General features: G+C 47.5%; 1 protein-coding gene across 3 annotated transcripts in view; it reads left to right on the top strand.

The window, feature by feature from the left end:
• Positions 1-20,234, top strand: part of FARP1 (FERM, ARH/RhoGEF and pleckstrin domain protein 1) — a 256,635-nt gene that overhangs the window by 172,608 nt on the left and 63,793 nt on the right. For all 3 annotated transcript variants that reach the window (XM_027776313.1, XM_027776312.1, XM_027776314.1), the window contains exons 6-10: positions 7,203-7,317; positions 8,381-8,528; positions 11,333-11,428; positions 13,276-13,439; positions 15,211-15,279. In XM_027776313.1, the coding sequence (XP_027632114.1) occupies positions 7,203-7,317; positions 8,381-8,528; positions 11,333-11,428; positions 13,276-13,439; positions 15,211-15,279 (592 nt within the window). The remainder of the gene's footprint in view (positions 1-7,202; positions 7,318-8,380; positions 8,529-11,332; positions 11,429-13,275; positions 13,440-15,210; positions 15,280-20,234) is intronic.

The raw sequence follows: 20,234 nt of genomic DNA, 5'->3' as shown, positions 1-20,234 counted from the left end.
AAAGGAAGTCGCCAGGTCCAGGACTTGAACCGCAGGCAGCTACATGGGAATCCAGCACCTTAACCAACTCACCATCCACTGGTCCCATATTTGAGTGTCTTACAGAAAATGCTTGGTTGAGTGGTGATCAAGTAGTCTAAACTTTTCTGTCCTGTTCTTGGATTTAATATTCATGATCAAGGAGGCATTTTGGTCTTAAGACATACAACTGCCTCCGATTTCAGTTCTTTCTAAGAAATGTTACTCTTCAGAGTTTAGTAAATCAGGACCATAAGAAGCTAGACTGAATCTTAGTAATTCCTTAAAACTAGATACTTTAGGGACCAGCAGTTAGCATAATGGCTATGTTGCTGGACTCCCATGTAGTCAACCGTGGTTCGCGTCCCAGACCCGGTGTCTTAAAACTCATACCGGATGCGTGTGAGTGCATACCCAAGATCCCGAGAGGAGAATGGAGGAGAAGGGATTGCAGCGTGACCATCCCCCCTGGGGGGTGATTTCTCGCTGCGCGCACACCCCCGGGGGGGTGTTTTCTCTCGTTCTCTCTCTCTCTCTCTCTCTCTCTCTCTCTCTCTCTCTCTCTCACACACACACACACGCCCTATAGCAAAAACCTCCCCCCCCCCCCAAAAAAAAGGTAAAAACTAGATACTAGATACTTTAATCTGTGTTTATTCCAAGCCTTGCTGACAACCCACCTAGGCATTTTTTTCTCTCTTGGGCAAGGCAGAAGTTATTTGAAATGGAATATATGAAGAGTCTTCAAAAGTTCATGGAAGATACATATTATGGAAAAAACCATGTGGGTTTCAATTTTTTTTTTTTTTGCACCAAAATAAACTCATACGTTAATTCTATTTTCTCTGAACTTTTTGAAGTCTTCTGGTACATGTTCTCTATCAAAAGGGTAATTATATATATATGGACCAAGGTCAAATTTATAAGCACTAATATAAAAAATAGTGTTGGTATCGTATCATCTCTGATTTTCATTGCATACAAAATCATTTCCTGTTCTCGCCCCCATCTCATTCTGCTAACTGCCCAGTTAATAACATTTCCAAAGGTTTTAGGAAGCGTCACTCCCAGTAGTCAACAAATTGCTTTATCTAATACAGTAAGGTATGTCTATAGATGATGCTTCTCTTCTTGTTTTTTCTATGTGAGTATTATTGAATATCTAACTGGGTGGACATTATTAGTAGATAGATGCTTTCTTATCAATTTGGGAAAAAAATATGAGAAATATGTGATATGAGGGGACCAGCAGTTAGCGTAATGGCTATGTTGCTGGACTCCCATGTAGTTGACCGCGGTTTGAGTCCCGGACCCGGTGGCTTAAAAAACTCACGCCGGGCGTGTGTGTGTGCATGCCCAAGATCCTGAGATGAGAATGGAGAAGGGATTCCGGTGTGGCCATCCCCCTGGGGGGTGATTTCTCGCTTTCTGTCTCTCTGTCTCTCTCTGTCTGTCTGGCAAGCGCATGCACCCTATAGCAAAAACCTCTCAAAAAAAAAAAAAAGAAGTGGCACTAACGGAGACTATTGGCACCTCTGAGTTTATGAGCACACCTTCCCATTTCACTCCACATCTTAAAAAAGAAAAAAGAAATATGTGATGTGAGAAAGGAAAACCAAAGAAAAAAAATAGGCATCCCCTATTATAGCTTACTGTCAGCACCAAGCGTATTATCTCATTTCACTCTTAGGCAGCCTCTGAGATCAGCATTATTAGCTCTGCTCTAGAATGAGAACGTTTGGCCAGAACATGATACAACGTTTGCCTTTCCTGTGTTGCATCTTCCCTCTTCATAAAATGTAGCCGAGAGAGGAAGACTAAGTTGCGCAGACCTGGTTTCTGAGGACCTTCGTAGGATATTTATGCCTAACCTCCATTTTTGTTGGGAATGTGAGACTAATAGAATCTTTTTGTAAGGTTTTTTGATAAGCGACAGCCTGTAAAGTTGGTAATGGTAGGTGTTCAATAAACATTACTCTTGGTTCTTTATCCTCATTTACCTGCAGTCTTCCCTTTTCAAACCATGTGCAATTTTTATTATTCTTTTTTTTTAATTAATTCTATTTTTATTCATTGTCATTGTTTTATTTATTTATTTATTTATTTATTGAAGTTGACCAGAGAGAGCCAGAGAGAAAGAAGGAAAGTGAGAAACCAAGCTGCCTGGTCCGGGACTCAAACTGTAGTCAGCCATCTGGAAGCCCAACCACCTTAACCACCACGCCACCTACCAGCCTCTAAACCATGTACAATTTTTAAATGAAGCTTCCTTATTGAAATAGTAACTTCATGACATGTCTATGACCCTGGACTTTTTTAAGCAGATGAGCAATTGACTTTGCTTGAATATTCCTCTTGCCATTTCGTCTTTTCCATCTTTCCTGGTATGTTTCTCTCTTGTACAAGTCTTCCACTACGAGGCGATGTTATGTGTCCTCACCACCGAAAGAGAGAGAAAAGTGATGCATCTGTGAGCCCAATTTAGCAATCCCACAGCGTATACATATTTCAAAACATCGTGCCACGCAGCACACATAGGAGTGATTTTTATTTTGTCAATTACAATTTTAACTTTAAAAAAGGAAGTCTGTGAACAGCAGTGACTCCCACTTGCACATCCAGGAAGAGGAAATCTGCTGACATCCAGAAAAGCACGTGTGACTCACCGCTGTTACCAGACACTACCGAGGGGCTCAGAATCCCCCTCGAATCTTGAGTTCTCCAAAGACAATTAGCTCAGTTCAGAACTACTCCTGCTGTTGACATGATATTCGACACACAGCATTTCTGTAACCTTCTGATATTGATAAAGCTTCGTTTCTGCTTGCTCATGCATCCCATGGGCTCAGTCATGAAAGGGGGAGTTTCACAGACTCCTCTGTGAATTGCATCTTGATTCAATTCTTGGTCATTATTTGCATTATCAGAAAGCTATAAGGGTCAGCTCATATCCCTTTTATAGCAGCTTTTTATTGACTGATTGATTTTTTTTTTCTTTGCTATAGGGCGCATGTGCTCACCAGAAAGAGAGAGACAGAGAGACAGAAAGCAAGAAATCCCCCCCCCCCCCAGGGGGGATGGCCACACTGCAATCCCTTCTCCTCCATTCTCCTCTCAGGATCTTGGGCACGCACGCACATGCGCCTGGTGTGAGTTTAAATCACCGGGTCTGGGACTCGAACCACAGTCAACTACGTGGGAGTCTAGCAACATAGTCATTATGCCAACAGCTGGTACCTACAGCAGCTATTTATATTAAGGCTATGGGAAATTATTTCTGGTAAACCGTGTGTTCGTCTCTGCTGGGTCTATACACACCATCTATAAGCTTTTTTAGTTTCCCTTTTTCTGCCATTGGCATGCATGACGTCTTTCAGCTAGCCTGTATTTTCTCATTGGCTCCTCTTTCAATGGCTTCATCTCTCTCCTACTCTATTCCTCTCCCTCAGTATTTCTTTAAAAAAAAAAAAAAAATTTATTCATTAGTTTTTTTTTTTTTAATTTGACCAGAAAGAGATGGGATGAGGGTGAGTGAGAAAGCAAGCCACCGACTCGGACTTGAACAGCAGTCAGCTATGTGAGAGTCTAGCACCCCAGCTACCACACCACCTGCCAACCCTCCCCTGCAGTATTCCAAACATCTAGTTTTTGGCTAATTTATTATGAATCAACTAACTGGGACAGACTGATGAAGGGAAAACTCAGGCACTAGATGGTCCTGGTGTAAAAATACCACGTGGTTAGTGTGGAGGCGTGCTGCAGGCTGCGCGTGTTGCTCCTCTGAGGAGTCCGTGCGCCAAATGGGTGTCTCCAGCATGTTTTCTGAAGAAGCAACATCATTTCTTGAGCTCACAGGGTTTGGGCTTCTTGACGTTATTCCCATTGTTTTGCTGTGCGAGCACTGCTAAGGAATATAATCTATGCATAGGCAGATATGAAATATTTTTTTAAATCATATGTCATGTCTTGACTCTGTCACTTCTCAAGTTGCATATACAGGAAATGGATCCAAACATGAGAAAGAGCATTATCTCCATATTTCTTTTTTAATTTAATTTAATTTAATTATTATTATTATTTTTAAATTTGCTGTAGGGCACATGCATTCACTAGAGAGAGAGAGAGAGAGAGAGAGAGGGAAAGTGAGAAAGCAAGCCGTCAGGTCCAGGACTCAAACCACGGTTGGCCATGTGGGAGTCCAACATGCTAACCACCACACCACCTGCTGGCCCCGTTTCCATATTTCAGTGAAGAGAACACACAGAAGTGAATGAATTTCATGCTCATTTCTCCCATTGCATTTGAGGAGGTCAAGGGAAAGCCAGGGACTCATAAGCAAAGAAAATCAACTAGAATCAATTAGATGTTTTGACTCTGGTACTAAAGAAAAAGCTGGGATATTTAACACTCTTTGTGTAGAATTATGGAATAGAGACTGTCATAAGATCTGTAGGAGTTAAGACTCTTAACTCACCTAAATCCTCAATTTCTTGTGAGCTGTAAGCTAGGATTTAGGCAATTCCCCCTCCAGACAGTCAGTCCTCATTATTCTCAGATTCTGCATTTGCAGATTGTCCTCCTTGCTAAATTCATTTGTAACCCCAAATCAGTACTCATGAGCTTTCATGGTCATTCGTGGACATGTCCAGGATGGTGAATGGTTCGAGTCATGTGACATGCACATCCCAGCTGAGGCCCCGTGAAGCGACACTCACATTCATGTGTCAACCCCTCCTGCTGCAAGTGTCCTTTTTCCGGTCTGTTTAGTGCCATGCATCTACCATTTTTGTGCTTATTGTTGGTGATGCCACTGTTTAATATGGCCCCCAAGCACAGCGCTCAGTCGCATGTAATGTCCCTACATACGGCACAGTGTGCCCGAAGGGATAGTGTTAGATGAGCTTCGCTCAAGCATGCGTTCCAGTGCTGTCAGCCATGAGGTGGGTGTGAATGAGTCAACAGTGTGCATTAGCTAAGATTTCTTCCAGTAGACGTGTGCACAAAACCAGGTCAGTTAACAAAAACATGTTTTAAGAGTCTTACAGGAACCTAGCCTACTATTTCCCCTAAGAAGAATGGATTAGTAATTGCTAATGCATAGTTCATGGTCCCTTTCTCAAGCATCACTACCTCGAATAACAAGAGCCAACTGCAGAAGGAGCTGCAGGAAATCCGGGGCCGCCATTGTCAAGGCAGCAGATGAGGACCACAATATGGCTAGGGAGATCGCCCTGTTTCTGCACTGTGTGCTAAGATGGAGGATTTGGCTCTTAGGGAGGGTGACATTAATCCAGAAAAGGCAATTAGGACATCATGTTATGGGTTTATCAGAGAAGGAGGAAGCTGGCGACTCATACAGTGAGTCTTCAGGGGCCAGCTCCCACTGGCAAGTTGGCACTATTGAGCACAGAGCAAGCGTCCCCGGTGGGTGGGACACAGGGCAACATAAGGCCGCATCCTGCTTGGTTACTGGGGTGCGTTGCCCACAACGTGACGGGCTGCTTACCATGACAGAAAGGGCACATTTCATAAGAGTCACTCATTCACTTGCTTTTCTTTTTCTTTCTCTCTTTTTTTTTTTTAAGAGAGATTTATGGTATAGGGCACATGTGCTCACCAGAGAGAGACAGACAGAAAGCAAGAAATCACCCTCCAGGGGAAATGGCCACGCCCCAATCCCTTCTCCTCCATTCTCCTCTCAGGATCTTGGGCACACATACACACGCACCCAGTGTGAGTTTTAAGTCTCTGAGTTCGGGACTCAAACCACTGTTGACTACACTTGCAAGTCCAGCGACATAACTATTACACCATCTGCTGGGTCTCCATTCACTTGCTTCTCAACGTTTGGCTCTGTGGGCTTGGGTTGCCTTGGGCTGAGCCCGTCACACACAATACAGGCTATGGAGGAAAAGGCCTGTGGGCTGCAAGTACTGAAGCGCTTGTAAACTGCGCTCCAGAGTGTCGTTAGGTACAGTTAGGACTGTCAGCCTGCATCCTTGACGTTGCCGGGTTAGAGCAGTTTTGTTGACTATATTGAGGTGTACTTGAGAAAGTGAGTCATGTTCCTTACAGATGAAAAATTGATCAGACTTTGCTATCCAACCTGTTATTTCTAACACGACTAAATATACTCCTTGATTTTTAAAACACCAATCTCTTCCTTTATACCCGTTTGTAATCTTCTTTTTCCCCATGATAAAGCATTTGGGTTTGTTTTTTCTGTTTGTTTATTTTAAATTTTTTTGGAAAGGTTTTTGCTGTAGGGCACGCGCTCTCGCCAGACAGACAGACAGAGAGGCAGAAAGCGAGAAATCACCCTCTAGGGGGGATGGCCACGCCGCAATCCCTTCGCCTCCGTTCTCTCAAGATCTTGGACACGCATGCACACGCACCCGGCGTGAGTTTTAAGCCACCGGGTCCTGGACGTGAACCACAGTTGACTACATGGGAGTCCAGCAACATAGCTATTATGCTAACTGCTGGTCCCTGATTTTTTTTTTTTTGTTATTTATTTAGGTTTTTGCCATAGTGTGTGTGCACTTGCCAGAGAGAGACAGTGAGAGGGAAGTGAGAAACCCCCCAGGGGGGATGGCCACGCCACAGTCCCTTCTCCTCCATTCTCCTCTTGGGATTTTGGGCACGTGCACACATGTGCTTGGCTGCCAGGTGCAGTAGTCACACTCTGGTCAGCCACGTGGAAGTCCAATGTCTTAACCACTATACCTTAACCTGCTGGCCCCCAAAGCACTTGGGTTTTGCACTAATCCTTGGTGTCTAGAAGAGTTTCCAAAGTTGATTTTGTTAGGTCCTGAAACTGCAGGGCCTGTTTTGAGGCTGTAGGGGAATCCGCGGCATGGGTAGGATTTACTACCGAGGATGAGTGATTCCCTGGCAGATGGAGAGGAACGATGGGCCAGGGGTATGTACAGCTAAAGATGGGCGATTGTGAAGTTTCCTTCTTAATGCTGGAGATGAGGAGAGTGGAAATAGCCTCCCTACGTTGCAGGGTTGTCAGAGATGTGCTTGCAGCCTCTGCTCTGAAGTCTAGCGCTTGCGATACACCCCACCAGCTGGGCTCACCTTACGGCATCCGCTAGCTTCCAGTTCGCTGGTGGGGAAATGTGACACATTGCAAAATGTTGATCCTTGTGGCCCGTGTTTCTTTCTCTGTTCCCTTTTAGCTGAGATTGGGGATTTCGATGAAGCATTGGACAGAGAGCACTTAGCAAAAAATAAGTACATACCTCAGCAAGATGCACTGGAAGACAAAATTGTGGAATTTCACCATAACCACGTGTAAGTCATGTCTCCTTCTTTCCATGGAGTGGTTTCTGTCTGCCTCCCAACATACATAAGGCTACACGTGTGCACATACGCACGTACCCATGTACGCATGTACACACACTTGTGAAAAACTACACAAAGGAGGTGAAAGAAGATCAGGGAGGCTCCCTGGGATATTGGCGCTCCTTCCTGACTCTCAGAAATGCAGGGACCCACTTGGGGCCAGGGTCCGAGACTGGAGTCTACCCGGGATGTGAAGGCATCCGTGCTCTGAAATAAAAGCAAGAGAGTTCAACCGGGACCATCTGGATTTCCTCTAAAGAGGAAACTGAGAAAAGGACGAAGTAAGAATATTGTGAAAACGTACAGCCTTTGTAATATCTTCTCTTTTCTTTTAGTTCGCCATAGGGCATGTGTGCTTGCTGGGGGTGGGGGGGTGAGAAATCATGCCCCAGTGTGAAGGCCATTGCTCTAATCCCTTCCCCTCCATTTGCCTATCAGAGAATGCACACATGTACCTGGCGTGACTTTCAAAACGCTAGTCTGGGACACGAACCGTGAAGTCAGACATGAGGGATCCAGCACCTTACAGCACTAGCCACAATGCCACCTGCTGGCATATCTCATTTTTTTTTATCAGTACAGCATTTTGTAAGGATTCTCTGGTTTCCGTTGTTCCGAGGCAGGCATCTGAACCTGGTGACAGTATGAGGGTTGCCTTGAACTTTGCTTGCCTGTTTGGTTACTGTAAGTGACTAAAAACTTGTTTTCACACTGGTGTTTTGCCTTTATATGACCTTAGAGGAGACTCCCTGAGATTTAAAAAACAAAAAACAAAAAAAACCCGGCTGAGTTTGAGATAGACTTTTGGGGTTTTGTGTTACACGAGCAATGGTGCCTTTGTCCCGGCTGCGAGACTTTGGGTTATAATGAATGGGAGGCTGGGTGTCATCCGATCGGGGAGCCCACACTGCTTCTGCCTTCTCATTTCCCAGGAGAAGCTGCTTAATCTCAAATTAATAGACACAGGGAACTCAAATCTCCGGGCCTTTCTCTTTCATTTTTGTTTTGTCAGGGGACAAACACCAGCAGAATCAGATTTCCAGCTGCTCGAGATCGCCCGCCGGCTGGAGATGTACGGGATCCGGTTGCACCCGGCCAAGGACAGGGAGGGCACGAAGATCAACCTGGCTGTCGCCAACACGGGGATTCTAGTGTTTCAGGTGAGAGTGTTAGAACGCGGCCCGGCTCCCATGGCGGCGGACGGAGAGGGGTTGGCCCTTCAGCCCTGATTATCGCTGGGTGGGCCATGTTCAGAGCGCTGAGAGTGATTTTCAGGTGGACAGGAAAGAAATAACTGTATCTCAGGGCTTGTTTCCTAGGCCCTCGACTTCCCGATCTGGTCTCATTCACCTTGCCCTGGTTGGGAAATCCATGTTAGACATTTGTTTGGTTGTAGTGACTTCGTAGGCTCACAGAAACCTGCTCCTCTCAGTGGGCCTGTGCTTGGAACATGGACGTCGCCTGAGGACATCGAGGTCTCAGACCCACGCGTAAACACATTTTCACACTTGCAGATGGAACTTTGCTATAATATCATCCTGGGTTTTTTTTGTTCATCTAATTTGAGTTGAGCCTGCTTATGTGGGACTTGAGATATACCTCATTTGAAAAGTACAGACTGGCCCCATAGGCTGGTGGTTAAGTGCGGCACAGAATAAGCACAATCCCACACGGCCCGGCAGAGTTCAGGTTCCAGACCCAGCAGCCTGAAAACCATGCCAGGAGTACGTCAGGATCCCAACAAGATGGAGGATTGGAGAGAAAGGGATTGCAGTGTGACCAGCCCCCACAGGGGGTGCTTCTTCTCTCTCCCTATCTCTTTCTCCCTCACACACACATTCACATGCCCACTGGCATTAAAAGCTATTAAAAAAAGAAATGTAAAGTGCATTTTTAAGATACAGCAGTTTTATAAATTCACAGAAGCCTTGCCCTCGACTGCAGGAATTTCACAGTAACACGCACACTGGCCCTTGAGCTCTTGCCTGTGTTCTGTTTATGGACATGGAATTCTTTGCACTCCAGAATGTGTATTCTCTTGACCTCACTGCTGTTAGAGTGTTTCATTGATCCATGCATATCTCTCTCTTTCTTTTTTTTAGATTTTTGCTACAGGGTAGTTGCACTTGTCAGAGAGAGAGACAGTGAGGGGAAAAGTGAGAAATCACCCCCCACAGGGGATGGCCATGCTACAATCCCCTCTTCTTCATTCTCCTCCTGGGATTTTGGGCACACATGCACACACACACACACCCAGGGTGAATTTCAGCCACCAGGTCCAGGACTTGAACCAGGGTCTGCCATGCAGAAGTCCAGTGCCTTAACCACCACGCCACCTGCTGGCCCCACATCTGTCTTCTTGACAGCTTCATTGATGTATTGTTGCCCTACAGCAAAATGCGCATGTTTAGCATGCAGTTGATAATTACAGGTGTGTATCCTGTGAAGCCATCGGTAAAGTTAAGATAAGGCCATATTTACCACCCAGAAGTTTCCTCAGTACATTTCTCTTAAACGCATGTGAGTGACCTGCGCTTTGGTTTCAAATGTTATGGAGAAAGCATCTGTCCCGTCACGAAATACGATCAAATTTCACTCAGTTTTGAAGTCGCCATGACCTAAAACCCATTGTTGAGGATGGCCAGATCTACTTAGACCCTCCCTCTTGGTTTTATCAAGAGAATTCCAGCAATTCTCTACTCATGCATCGGGTATTTGTGACACATACAGATTATTCCAGATGTGCTCCCCGCGTCCAGATGTGTTCAGGCCAGGTATCGTTGTGGGTAGTTGGGAGTGACGCTCTGACGAGCGTGGTGTTTGGGGAGGTTGGAATTCCGACCGTCTGTAACCCTCACAGGTGGTCTGTACATATCTGATAAGAAAAGCAGCAATAACACCACATGGGATTTTCAGTACTGCCATTACATTTCAAAATCTCAACCCCTGAACATTTCTAGAAGTCATAAAGAAGGAGAAGCAGGGCCTGACAGTTGAAGTCGTTGGCTGTGATTGTTTTATATAAGCGTAATACTGAGACTTGCCCAGAAATGTAATCACCAGGTCACCGGCTATATCTTGAAATTAATCTTCTTGCCATGCCTAATTGCTTCATTCTTACCACTTCAAACAAATAGCCTGGTGTGTTCCAGCGAGCTCGACAGGAATGATTTCGCCTCATTAAATGATGAAACGATCGTAATCACCAGTATGCCTTCAATCTAGGTCAACATTTATCATTTCCGTTGAGATAAGACGGGTAGGAGTTAGTGTCCCACCCTCTCCTACCACTACCGAAGACCATCAGCACGTGCGAGTCCAGCTCAGAGACTGCGCACTGGCCTTGAAGACACACAGCAGGCCTGGCCCTCCTTTTCCAGTCCTGCTGGTGCTGCTGGGAGCTGGGGCCCTGCAGCCAGGCCAGTGTGGACAGTCAGGGGTGAGCAGCTGTGTGTTGTCAGTGGCAGCCGAGTAAGACAGTGTGCAGGGATCTCGTCCTGCCACCTGGATTGTGTGACTCTGAGTAAACTAAAATATGTCCATGTCGTACTTTGTGTGTGTGAAGTGAAAATACTCCATCCGTCAGGCTCAGTTTTATGTAAGGTTTGATAAGATACAAAAGGAACTGAAGTCCTTAGGACAGCACTGGCTCCCCATCGGCAGTGGCTGTTAATTAGTGTGGTGGTCATCATGGTTTTGTTTTTATTTATCTTCCTTTCTATCCTTGCCTGGGCCAGCTTCTCTTCTCCCTGGAGGCAGACTTAGCTTGAATGCCAAATCATATAATTAGTGAGAAATAATGAGTAGCGGGCGGACCTCACCCCATAGCCAGGGGTCTCGAGAACTCTCTCTCTGGCAGGGGCAGTACTGAGGATCGAACCCTCCGCACCAGCCCCCAGGAGGGCAGAGCAGCTCCCGTGTTTGGTAGTGTTTCTGGCTCACTGGCCGCTGTTTTTCCTCTCAGGGCTGCACGAAGATCAATGCCTTCAACTGGGCCAAGGTGCGGAAGCTGAGCTTCAAGAGGAAGCGCTTTCTCATCAAGCTCCGCCCCGACGCCAACGTAAGCAGCTGGGGGTCCCTGGGGGCCCACAGGTGGAGTGGGCCGCCCAGGGCGGGGAGGTCTGCACTTACCCTGAAACGGCAGGCACTAGCTGTCAGGGCCTTTTGTAGAAATGGACTCAAGTGGGGACTAGCAGATGGCGTAATGGTTATGTCGCTGGACTCTAACATAGTCAACCATGGTTCAAGTCCCAGACTCAGAGGCTTAAAACTCAGGTGGACACATGGGCATGTGTGTCCCAAATCCTGAGAGAATGGAGAAGGCATTGGCATGGCCATTCCCCCTGGGGAGGGGGTGATTTTTCTCTCTCCCTCTGGCTCCGGGGAGCACATACCCTATAACAAAAATCTCTTTTTAAAAAAAGAAAGGGACCTGAGTGCCGCGTGGACTGATGTGTCCCAGTGCTCAGGGTTCACAGCTGGCCTCACGAGCATGCAGGCTGTGCCTCGGGCAAGGGCTCACCTCCCAGAAACGACCTGGGCTGTGCAGTGCTGGCCCCTGCGCTGGCCCCAGAGACCCCGTTCAGCGTTCAGCCAGGTGCGGACAGACCCTGCCCATCCAGAAAGTCCTGACGCTCACCCTGGCTGTTGCCCTAGGCCTCCATGCTCACAGGCCCTCCAGGACCCCGACTTTTGGGACAGGAAGATCGTTCATTTGCCAGAAATGGCGATGGAGGAGGTGGGGCTAGATCCCGTGTGTCTGCTCACACCGGGGCATAAAGGTCCTCTTCTCCTGAGAAAGAAGACGGGGAACGGCAGTCCAGGCACACAGTTCAGTGCAAAATGGGTTAAATACAGGGCCTGCCCCCACAGCACACCCACTGCAAACGGCTTCCTGTGGGAAAACGCATTCTGCGTTCCCAAAAGCCGATTCTCAGATGAAGCGCTGCAGCGCGACTTGTCTAAGTCATGTCTGCCCAGAACTGGGAGGTCCTCCAAAGTGGTTGGAACTGCTGGGAAAGTTAGGGTCACGGCAACCTTCGTTCATGTAATACGGTCATGTAACTTGGGAGTGTTCAGTGTGGGGACAGAAAATGACCCTATCCCCTTTCTAGAATCAAACGGCGTGAATTTGAGAGTGAAATGTTCGCACTCCAGAAAACAATACATTTCCTGTGTGGTTCATGGGGCACCCTGGAGGCTTGAGCTGTGTGCTGTTCTTTAAGGCAGACTCAAGACCGAAGTCAAAATTGACCTGAGCCAGGGGGAATGAAAGAGTAACTGTGTTTCTGTTATTTTTATTTTTTAAAATCTTTGCCCCCATATGACTGTGCACTAACCAGAGAGAGGGAAAGCGAGAAATCACCCTTTGGGGGATGGCCATGCAGCAATCCTTTCTTCTCCAATTTCCTCTTAGGATTTTGGGCATGCACGCACATATGCATAGCGTGTTTTCATGCCGCCAGGTCCAGGACTCGAACTGGGATACAACACCTTAACCTCCATGCCACCTGCTGACCCCATGTTTCTGCTATTTTAAAGAGGCAAGGAATAAATTTTTTTAGTAGTTGGATTTTTTTTAAGGAAATATAAGCCAAGTAAATGATCTGTTTATGAACCCTGCCCATAAAAAGAAAAAAATAAATAAAAAGTGGTATCACTTCCTCTGAGTCTGTTCCGCTGTTTCTGCTATCCCACTAAGGAACTCAGGGGAGAAGCCAACGGCTGAACAGTGACTGCGTTGTCATTAGGAGTAACGGCATTTTACCAAGTCTTTGAATTTATAACCTTGCTATAATGAAATCCACGGTTGACCATTTCCTGGGTAGATCCCTTTTCTCTCCCTCGTATTTCCACGGGATGTCTGTGGGTAATAGAGAACACCAAAGTTCCCCTTTTTCTTTCTAGAGCTCATACCAGGATACCTTGGAATTCTTAATGGCCAGTCGGGATTTTTGCAAGTCCTTCTGGAAAATCTGCGTTGAACATCATGCCTTTTTCAGACTCTTTGAAGAGCCCAAACCAAAGCCAAAGCCTGTTCTCTTCAGCCGAGGGTCGTCGTTCCGGTTCAGGTAAGCCTCTCGCTGTGTGAGCATCCTCCCCCAGGCTCCTCCTGCTGCTGTCACGGCTGCTGAGAGGCCCTGCGGTGAGGCCAGCTCAGCCCGCAGGAGGTAAGGCTGACGCAGGTGCGTGCTCCGGAACCTGGTGGGCCCTGCTCTCCTCCTTGCCGGGTTCCTGGGAACCCCAGATGCTCTGTGGGAGCCACTGGGCAGCCCACGGCACAGCGGCCTCCTAACACAGTTCTCTAGTCTAGCGAGGATTTCGTTTCTCTGCCGAAGGAGAAGCATCTGATTATCTGGTACCGCGTTGTAGGATGCTCCATAGACGTGCCTGTCATGAGTTCACTTTTCCACTTCTTTTTCTTTCTTTCTTTTTTGTAGTTTGCCATGGGGCATGTGTGCTCACTGGGAGGAGAGAGAGGGAGAGAGAAATTGAGAAATCACTGGGGCCAGCAGGTGGCATGATGGTTAAGGTGCTGGACTCTCACATGGCTGACCACAGTTCAAGTCCCAGAACTGGTGGCTTTAAAATCACTTGTGAGTGGGAGGGCAGTAGGTGGTATAATGGTTACATCACTGGACTCTCACGTAGTTGACCACAGTTCAAGTCCCGGACCCAACAGCTTGAAACTTATGCCTGGCGCAGGTGCATGTATGTCCAAAATCCCAAGAAGAGAATGGAGGATAAGAGATTGTGGCATGGACATCCCTCTAGGAGGGGTGATTTCTTGCTTTCTTTCTCTGTCTCTCTGGTGAGAGCACATGCCCTATAGCAAAAATCTCTCTTAAAAAAAAAAAAAAAGAAAGAAGAAAATCACTCTGGGTGCATGTGTGTGTGTTTCCAAAATCCCGGGAGGAAAATGGAGGAGATGGAATGGCAGTGTGGCCATCCCCCCTAGGGAGTGATTTCTCCCTTTCCCTCTCACTGTTTCTCTCTCCAACAAGCACATGTGCCCTATCACAAAAACCTTTAAAAAAAAAAAAGTGAGAAATCATTCCCCTCTTCTATTTCCCTTCGAGACTTGGGGAACACAAGCATGCACACCTGGCATGGTTTTCAAGCTTCTGGGTCCAGGACTCGAACTGCACAGTCAGTCATGTGACATTTAGCCCCCTTAACCACCATGCCATCTGGCTGGTCCACCATTTGCTTTCTAACAAATATGTGAATGTCTACTTTGTGTTCAATAATATTTGGGGCATGGGGACGTCTAAAAGTGAACCAGACTATCCCCAACTCTGGTACAGATCTTTCATGGAGTGCTTACTCCATACTAGACACACAATTATGAGAGGGATTTATGGGACCAGCAGATGGCATAATGGTTACATCGCTGGACTCCCACATGGCCCACCGTGGTTCAAGTCCCGGACCTGGTGGCTTCTTACTCACACTGAGTGCCTGTGCATGTGTGCCTAAAATCCCAAAAGGAGAATGGAGAAGGGATTGCAGCATGGCCATCCCCCAGGGGTGATTTCTAGCTTTCTGTCTCTCTGTCTCTCTCTGTCCGTCTGGTGAGCACATGTACCCTATAGCAAAAAATCCCTCTCTTAGAAAAGAATGAGGGGATTTATTAGTGAACCGAGCCTTTGTCTGCGTATATAAGGAGATAGTAAATGACTGAGTGCACGCAGAGATGCAGTCCCTTGGGTTGCTTTTGTTCCTGGCTGCCTGTGTCTCTTGGTTATGGAAGGAGCGGGCAGAGACAAGGAGGGTGAGCTGAGTGTTCTGATGAGAACATCTTTGTGTCTTTTCCCTTGTCCTTTCGTGGCTTTCATTTAGTGGTCGGACTCAGAAGCAAGTTCTCGACTACGTGAAAGAAGGAGGACATAAGAAGGTGCAGTTCGAAAGGTAAGAGGCTGAGCGGCTGTTTCCGGCTGCCGAAGACCCGGCCCTCCAGGGACCCGTGTTATGCTCAGTGTTCCTTCTGGCTCTGTCCAGGGAGTTGTAACAGCTGTGTCCTGCCAGGCAGGACATGCTGTAGGACACAGGGACATGGTAGAAGATCTCATCAAGAGTAAGATGATGGGGGGAACCAGCAGTTAGCGTAATGGCTATGTTGCTGGACTCCCACATAGTCGACCACGGTTCGCATCCCGGACCCGGTGGCTTAGAACTCACGCCGGGCGTGTGTGTGTGCGTGCCCAAGATCCCGAGAGGAGAATGGAGGAGAAGGGATTGCGGCGTGACCATCCCCCCTGGGGGGGGATTTCTCGCTTTCTGTCTCTATGTCTCTCTCTGTCTGTCTGGCGAGCACACGCGCCCTACAATGAAAATCTCTCAAAAAAAAAAGAGTAAGATGATGGGGCCAGCAGGTGACACAGTGGTTAAGGCACTGGACACTCCTACATGGGCAACCACGGTTCAAGTTCCGCACCTGGTGGCTCTATTTCTCACTTTCCGTCTATCTCTCTCTCTCTGGTCAAATTAAAATAAATGAATGAATAAATAAAGTTATATAAATAATTCTATAAAAATTAAAATTAAATAATTTTTTTTTTTAAAAAGGATAAGATGAGATGAGGAGAGTCCAAAAGGACCAGGTGAGACGAGGTCACTGGCAGAGGGCAAGGAAAGAGGCCTGGGAGACGATGGGAGACTGCAGGCGTGCTGCTCGGGGGGGGGGGGTCCTTGGGTATTGGGGTGTTTGAACTGGAAGTACAACAGTCCTGTCCTCACAGTAGGCTTATTGAGGGGCCAGCCTGCGTGGTCTGGTGGTTAGAGAGCTGGACCCCACGCGGCTGACTGTGGTTCATATCACGGCCCTGGCATCTTGTAAAACATGCCAAGTGCACGTGTGCGTGTGCCCCAAATCCCGAAAGGTGAGAGGGAAGGAGAAGAGATTGCCGTGTGACCGCACCCAATGGCGGGTGCTTTGTCCCTTTCCCTCTCCCTCTCTGTCTCTCTGGTGAGTGCATATGTCCTGTGGCAAAAAAGAAAGAAAGAGAAAAAATGAATTTATCGGGACATAACTGTATCATAAGTCGAGGAGCCCGTGACCTTTTTTGACTTGACGGTGGGTTTATTGTGGCATGAAATGCATTTTTTTTTTGAGAGATTTTCACTGTAGTGCGCGTGTGCTCGCCAGACAGACAGAGAGAGACATAGAGACAGAAAGCGAGAAATCACCCCCCAGGGGGGATGGTCACGCCGCAATCCCTTCTCCTCCATTCTCCTCTCGGGATCTTGGGCACGCACGCACACGCGCCCGGCGTGAGTTTTAAGCCACCGGGTCCGGGACACGAACCGCGGTCGACTACGTGGGAATCCAGCAACATAGCCATTACGCTAACTGCTGGTTCCCATGAAATGCATTTTTGAGTTCCATTGTTTTCCTTCATGACATGTTTATCAATATATAACTCCATCGTAAGTCAAGGAGCCTCTGTATTTCTGGAAATTTCTGAATTAAAGAAAGCTGTGGTGATGGGACCAACAGTTAGCATAATGGTTATGTCCCTGGACTCCCATGTAGCCGACTGCGGTTCGAGTCCCGGACCCAGTGGCTTAAACTCACGCCAGGCATGTGTGTGTGCATGCCCAAGATCCTGAGAGGAGAATGGAGGAGAAGGGATTGCGGCGTGGCCATCCTCTCTAGGGGTTGGTTTCTCACTTTATATCTCTCTGTATCTCTGGTGAGCACATGTGCCCTTATAGCAAAAACCTCTCCAAAAAAAGGAAAACAAAAAGCAAGCTCGGGTGAGAGTCGCGGGGTTTATTATCAGAGCTGCTGTTAGTCCCCACCTACAGCTGTGTCTGTGGCAGACCCTGTCCAGCTCCTGCTGTAAATTAACAGCTCTCCCAGGCTGGTGTTCTTTTATTTCCTCTTTTCCTATAGGGCATGTGTGCTCACCTGAGAGAGACAGAGAGATAGAGAAGGAAAGTGAGAAATCACTCCCCAGAGAGGATGGTCACACCACAGTCCCCTCTCCTCCATCTTCCTCTTGGGATTTTGAGCAAACACGCACAGGCGCCCAGGGTGTTCTGTAGGCCACCAGGTCTGGGACGCAAACTAGACACTCAGCCAGGTGGGTCCAGCCACCTTAACCACCCTGCCACCTGGCTGGCCCTTATTTCCTTTTTAAAGATAGAGAACGGAAGTCTGAGAGGTTAAGTGAATAACTCAGGCCTCCTAGCTGGTAAGTGTCCCCTGGCCAACTGGCTTCCTAGCCCAGGACTGTCAGCACTCTGAGGTGACCAGCAGAGCCCAGGAAGGACCAGGAGAAAGGGTACAGGAGCAAAGCCCTGAGCCAAAGCCTTGGGGGACTATTTACTGCATACGAGTGTATTGGTTTCTTAGCTTCTTCTCCTCCTTTTCATGCATTGACGGCTACAATCAAATACAGACAACACAGCAAACCCCATATTCCTGCTTTTGAAATGAACGACGACTAACATTTTGACGTATTTATTTCTGCTTTCTGTTCCTTTCCTTTCCTTTGTTGGTGTCATTGTTACAGCAATAGCTAACATCCCCTCAACATCCTCACTTCTCTGCCCCTCTCCCCAGAGGCAAGTGCCAGATTCGTGCTTCTCCTGGTCTGCATATTCATGAGCCAAAAGGAAAGTGGAGAATCACGCTGGGTGTGCGCCTTCTCCTTTCCAGAAGTACCGGCAGACTGAACAGAAGTCTGTCTTGCCTTTTTTAACACCACCCATTTTGCTTTGTTTTGTTTGGCCAGAGGACACATGCACCAGCCAGAGAGAGGTGCAAGGAAGGAGGGAGAGAGAGAGAACACCCCCCCCAAGGGACATGGTCACACTGCAGTCCCTTCTCCTACTTTTCTCCATCCGGTTACGATTCTTTTTCCTGTTTCTTTTTTTTTTTTTGGAGAGATTTTCACTGTAGGGCGTGTGCGCTCGCCAGACAGACAGAGAGAGACATCAGAGACAGAAAGCGAGAAATCACCCCCCAGGGGGGATGGTCACGCCGCAATCCCTTCTCCTCCATTCTCCTCTCGGGATCCTGGGCACGCATGCATAAGCGCCCGGCGTGAGTTTTAAGCCACCGGGTCCGGGATGCAAACCGCGGTCGACTACGTGGGAGTCATCCGGTTACGATTCTTGACACACACACACAATGTGCCCGGCATCTTTTCCAAGCCTCCAGGCCAAAACTTGAACCTCAGTCAGTCATGTGGGATCTGGTTCCCTTCATCACAAGGCCGTGGGGCTGGCCCAACTCTGCCTTGTTTCCAAAATCTTTTGTAGGTGTTTTGTAGTAGGATGACGATATTTCATTTTGATGATCTGATTCCTTATTAATAAACATTCAGGTTAGGTTGATGTTTTGATTTTGATGAAATAAACATGAGGCTATGGCCATGCTTGATATAAGGAGTCTTCAAAAAGTTTATCTGAAATGCAAATTATGAAAAAATAATGCACAGATTTAAAATGTTTTTGCACTGAAATAAACTTGTACTTTAATTCCGCTTTTTCACAACTTTTTTTAAAATACTCTCATATGTTTCTGATGCTAATCTGTGGTGGTTCCTCGGGCACTGTCTCCAGAAATGTGATGCTCAGCACGTGTGTCGCATCATAGCTAAAGATAACAAAGCCCCTCATTTCTTGGATGATTAGCGATTAGTATTTTGAGGCCCACGTAATGAGCAGTTCAGGTCTCTGTCTGATTCCGAAGTGGCTGCTCCAGGGCTTCCATGTGTTAATTCGGAGTATTGTGGAGAAAAGCTGGCTGTACATTGGAATGTCACCTGTATATATGTCTACAGTTTCGTGAGTTTGAGTACCTGAAAAGTTTCCAAAGCCTGTCCCATGGGGAGAGAAGGGACAGGCAGATTAAGGGAAGGAAAAGGTGCAGGAGACATGTTAGTGGCATTGAAGGCAATCCCATTTCCTGGTGAATCTGTAAATGCACTTGCCGGGGAAACTTTTTCCTTGGAACTTAGCACTTTGGAAGAGCTAACCAATTAGTGGTACTTGCCTCTATAGTAGACCTATCCAGAAAATAAGGACCCAAAATACGTGAACGGGTGGAATGGTTTTAGCCCATTGCTTGCAACTCAGCCTATGAGGGCCCGCTGCCTCCTCCCTCCTCCCAGACTGTCCTCCGGTTCCCAGGGCGCCGCTGTGCTGCTAATGCCTCTTACCAGCAGGACAAAGGATGCTGAGAACGTCTCCGTGAACCATGCAAGAGTTCAGAACAGGGGACTGGCTCTGTTTCCGAAAGATGGCCGTGTGACTGTCTCCGAGTAGCATTTTTCTTATATTTACTTACTTCTATGGGAAAGTGAGATAGCTCTCCCCACAGAGTTTTCGTGCCACGGTCCACTGCCATTCCCAGCCAGCCCACACCGCGGGCACATGTGTGCACCAGGGATGCTCAGGGCATCCCAGGATGGACGCAGACCCAGGACCAGCTACATCATCACTGACCTCCAAGTAGCACTTATAAAAGTGGGTTGGGGGGGAGAACCAGCAGTTAGCGTAATGGCTATGTCGCTGGACTCCCACGTAGTCGACTGCGGTTCGTGTCCCGGACCCGGTGGCTTAGAACTCACGCCGATGGGAACCAGCAGTTAGCATAATGACTATGTCGCTGGACTCCCACGTAGTCGATCGTGGTTCGCGTCCTGAACCCGGTGGCTTAAAACTCACGCCGGGCGCGTGTGCGTGCGTGCCCAAGATCCCGAGAGGAGAATGGAGGAGAAGGGATTGCGGCATGACCATCCCCCCTGGGGGGTGATTTCTCGCTTTCTGTCTCTATGTCTCTCTCTGTCTGTCTGGCGAGCGCACGTGCCCTATAGCAAAAATCTCTCCAAAAAATAAAAAAAGAAAGAAAA

The sequence above is a fragment of the Tupaia chinensis genome, unplaced genomic scaffold (assembly GCF_000334495.1).
Source record: "Tupaia chinensis unplaced genomic scaffold, TupChi_1.0 Scaffold000057_1, whole genome shotgun sequence".
Lineage (NCBI taxonomy): Eukaryota > Metazoa > Chordata > Mammalia > Scandentia > Tupaiidae > Tupaia > Tupaia belangeri.
This window is presented reverse-complemented; position numbering and strand designations above follow the sequence as displayed.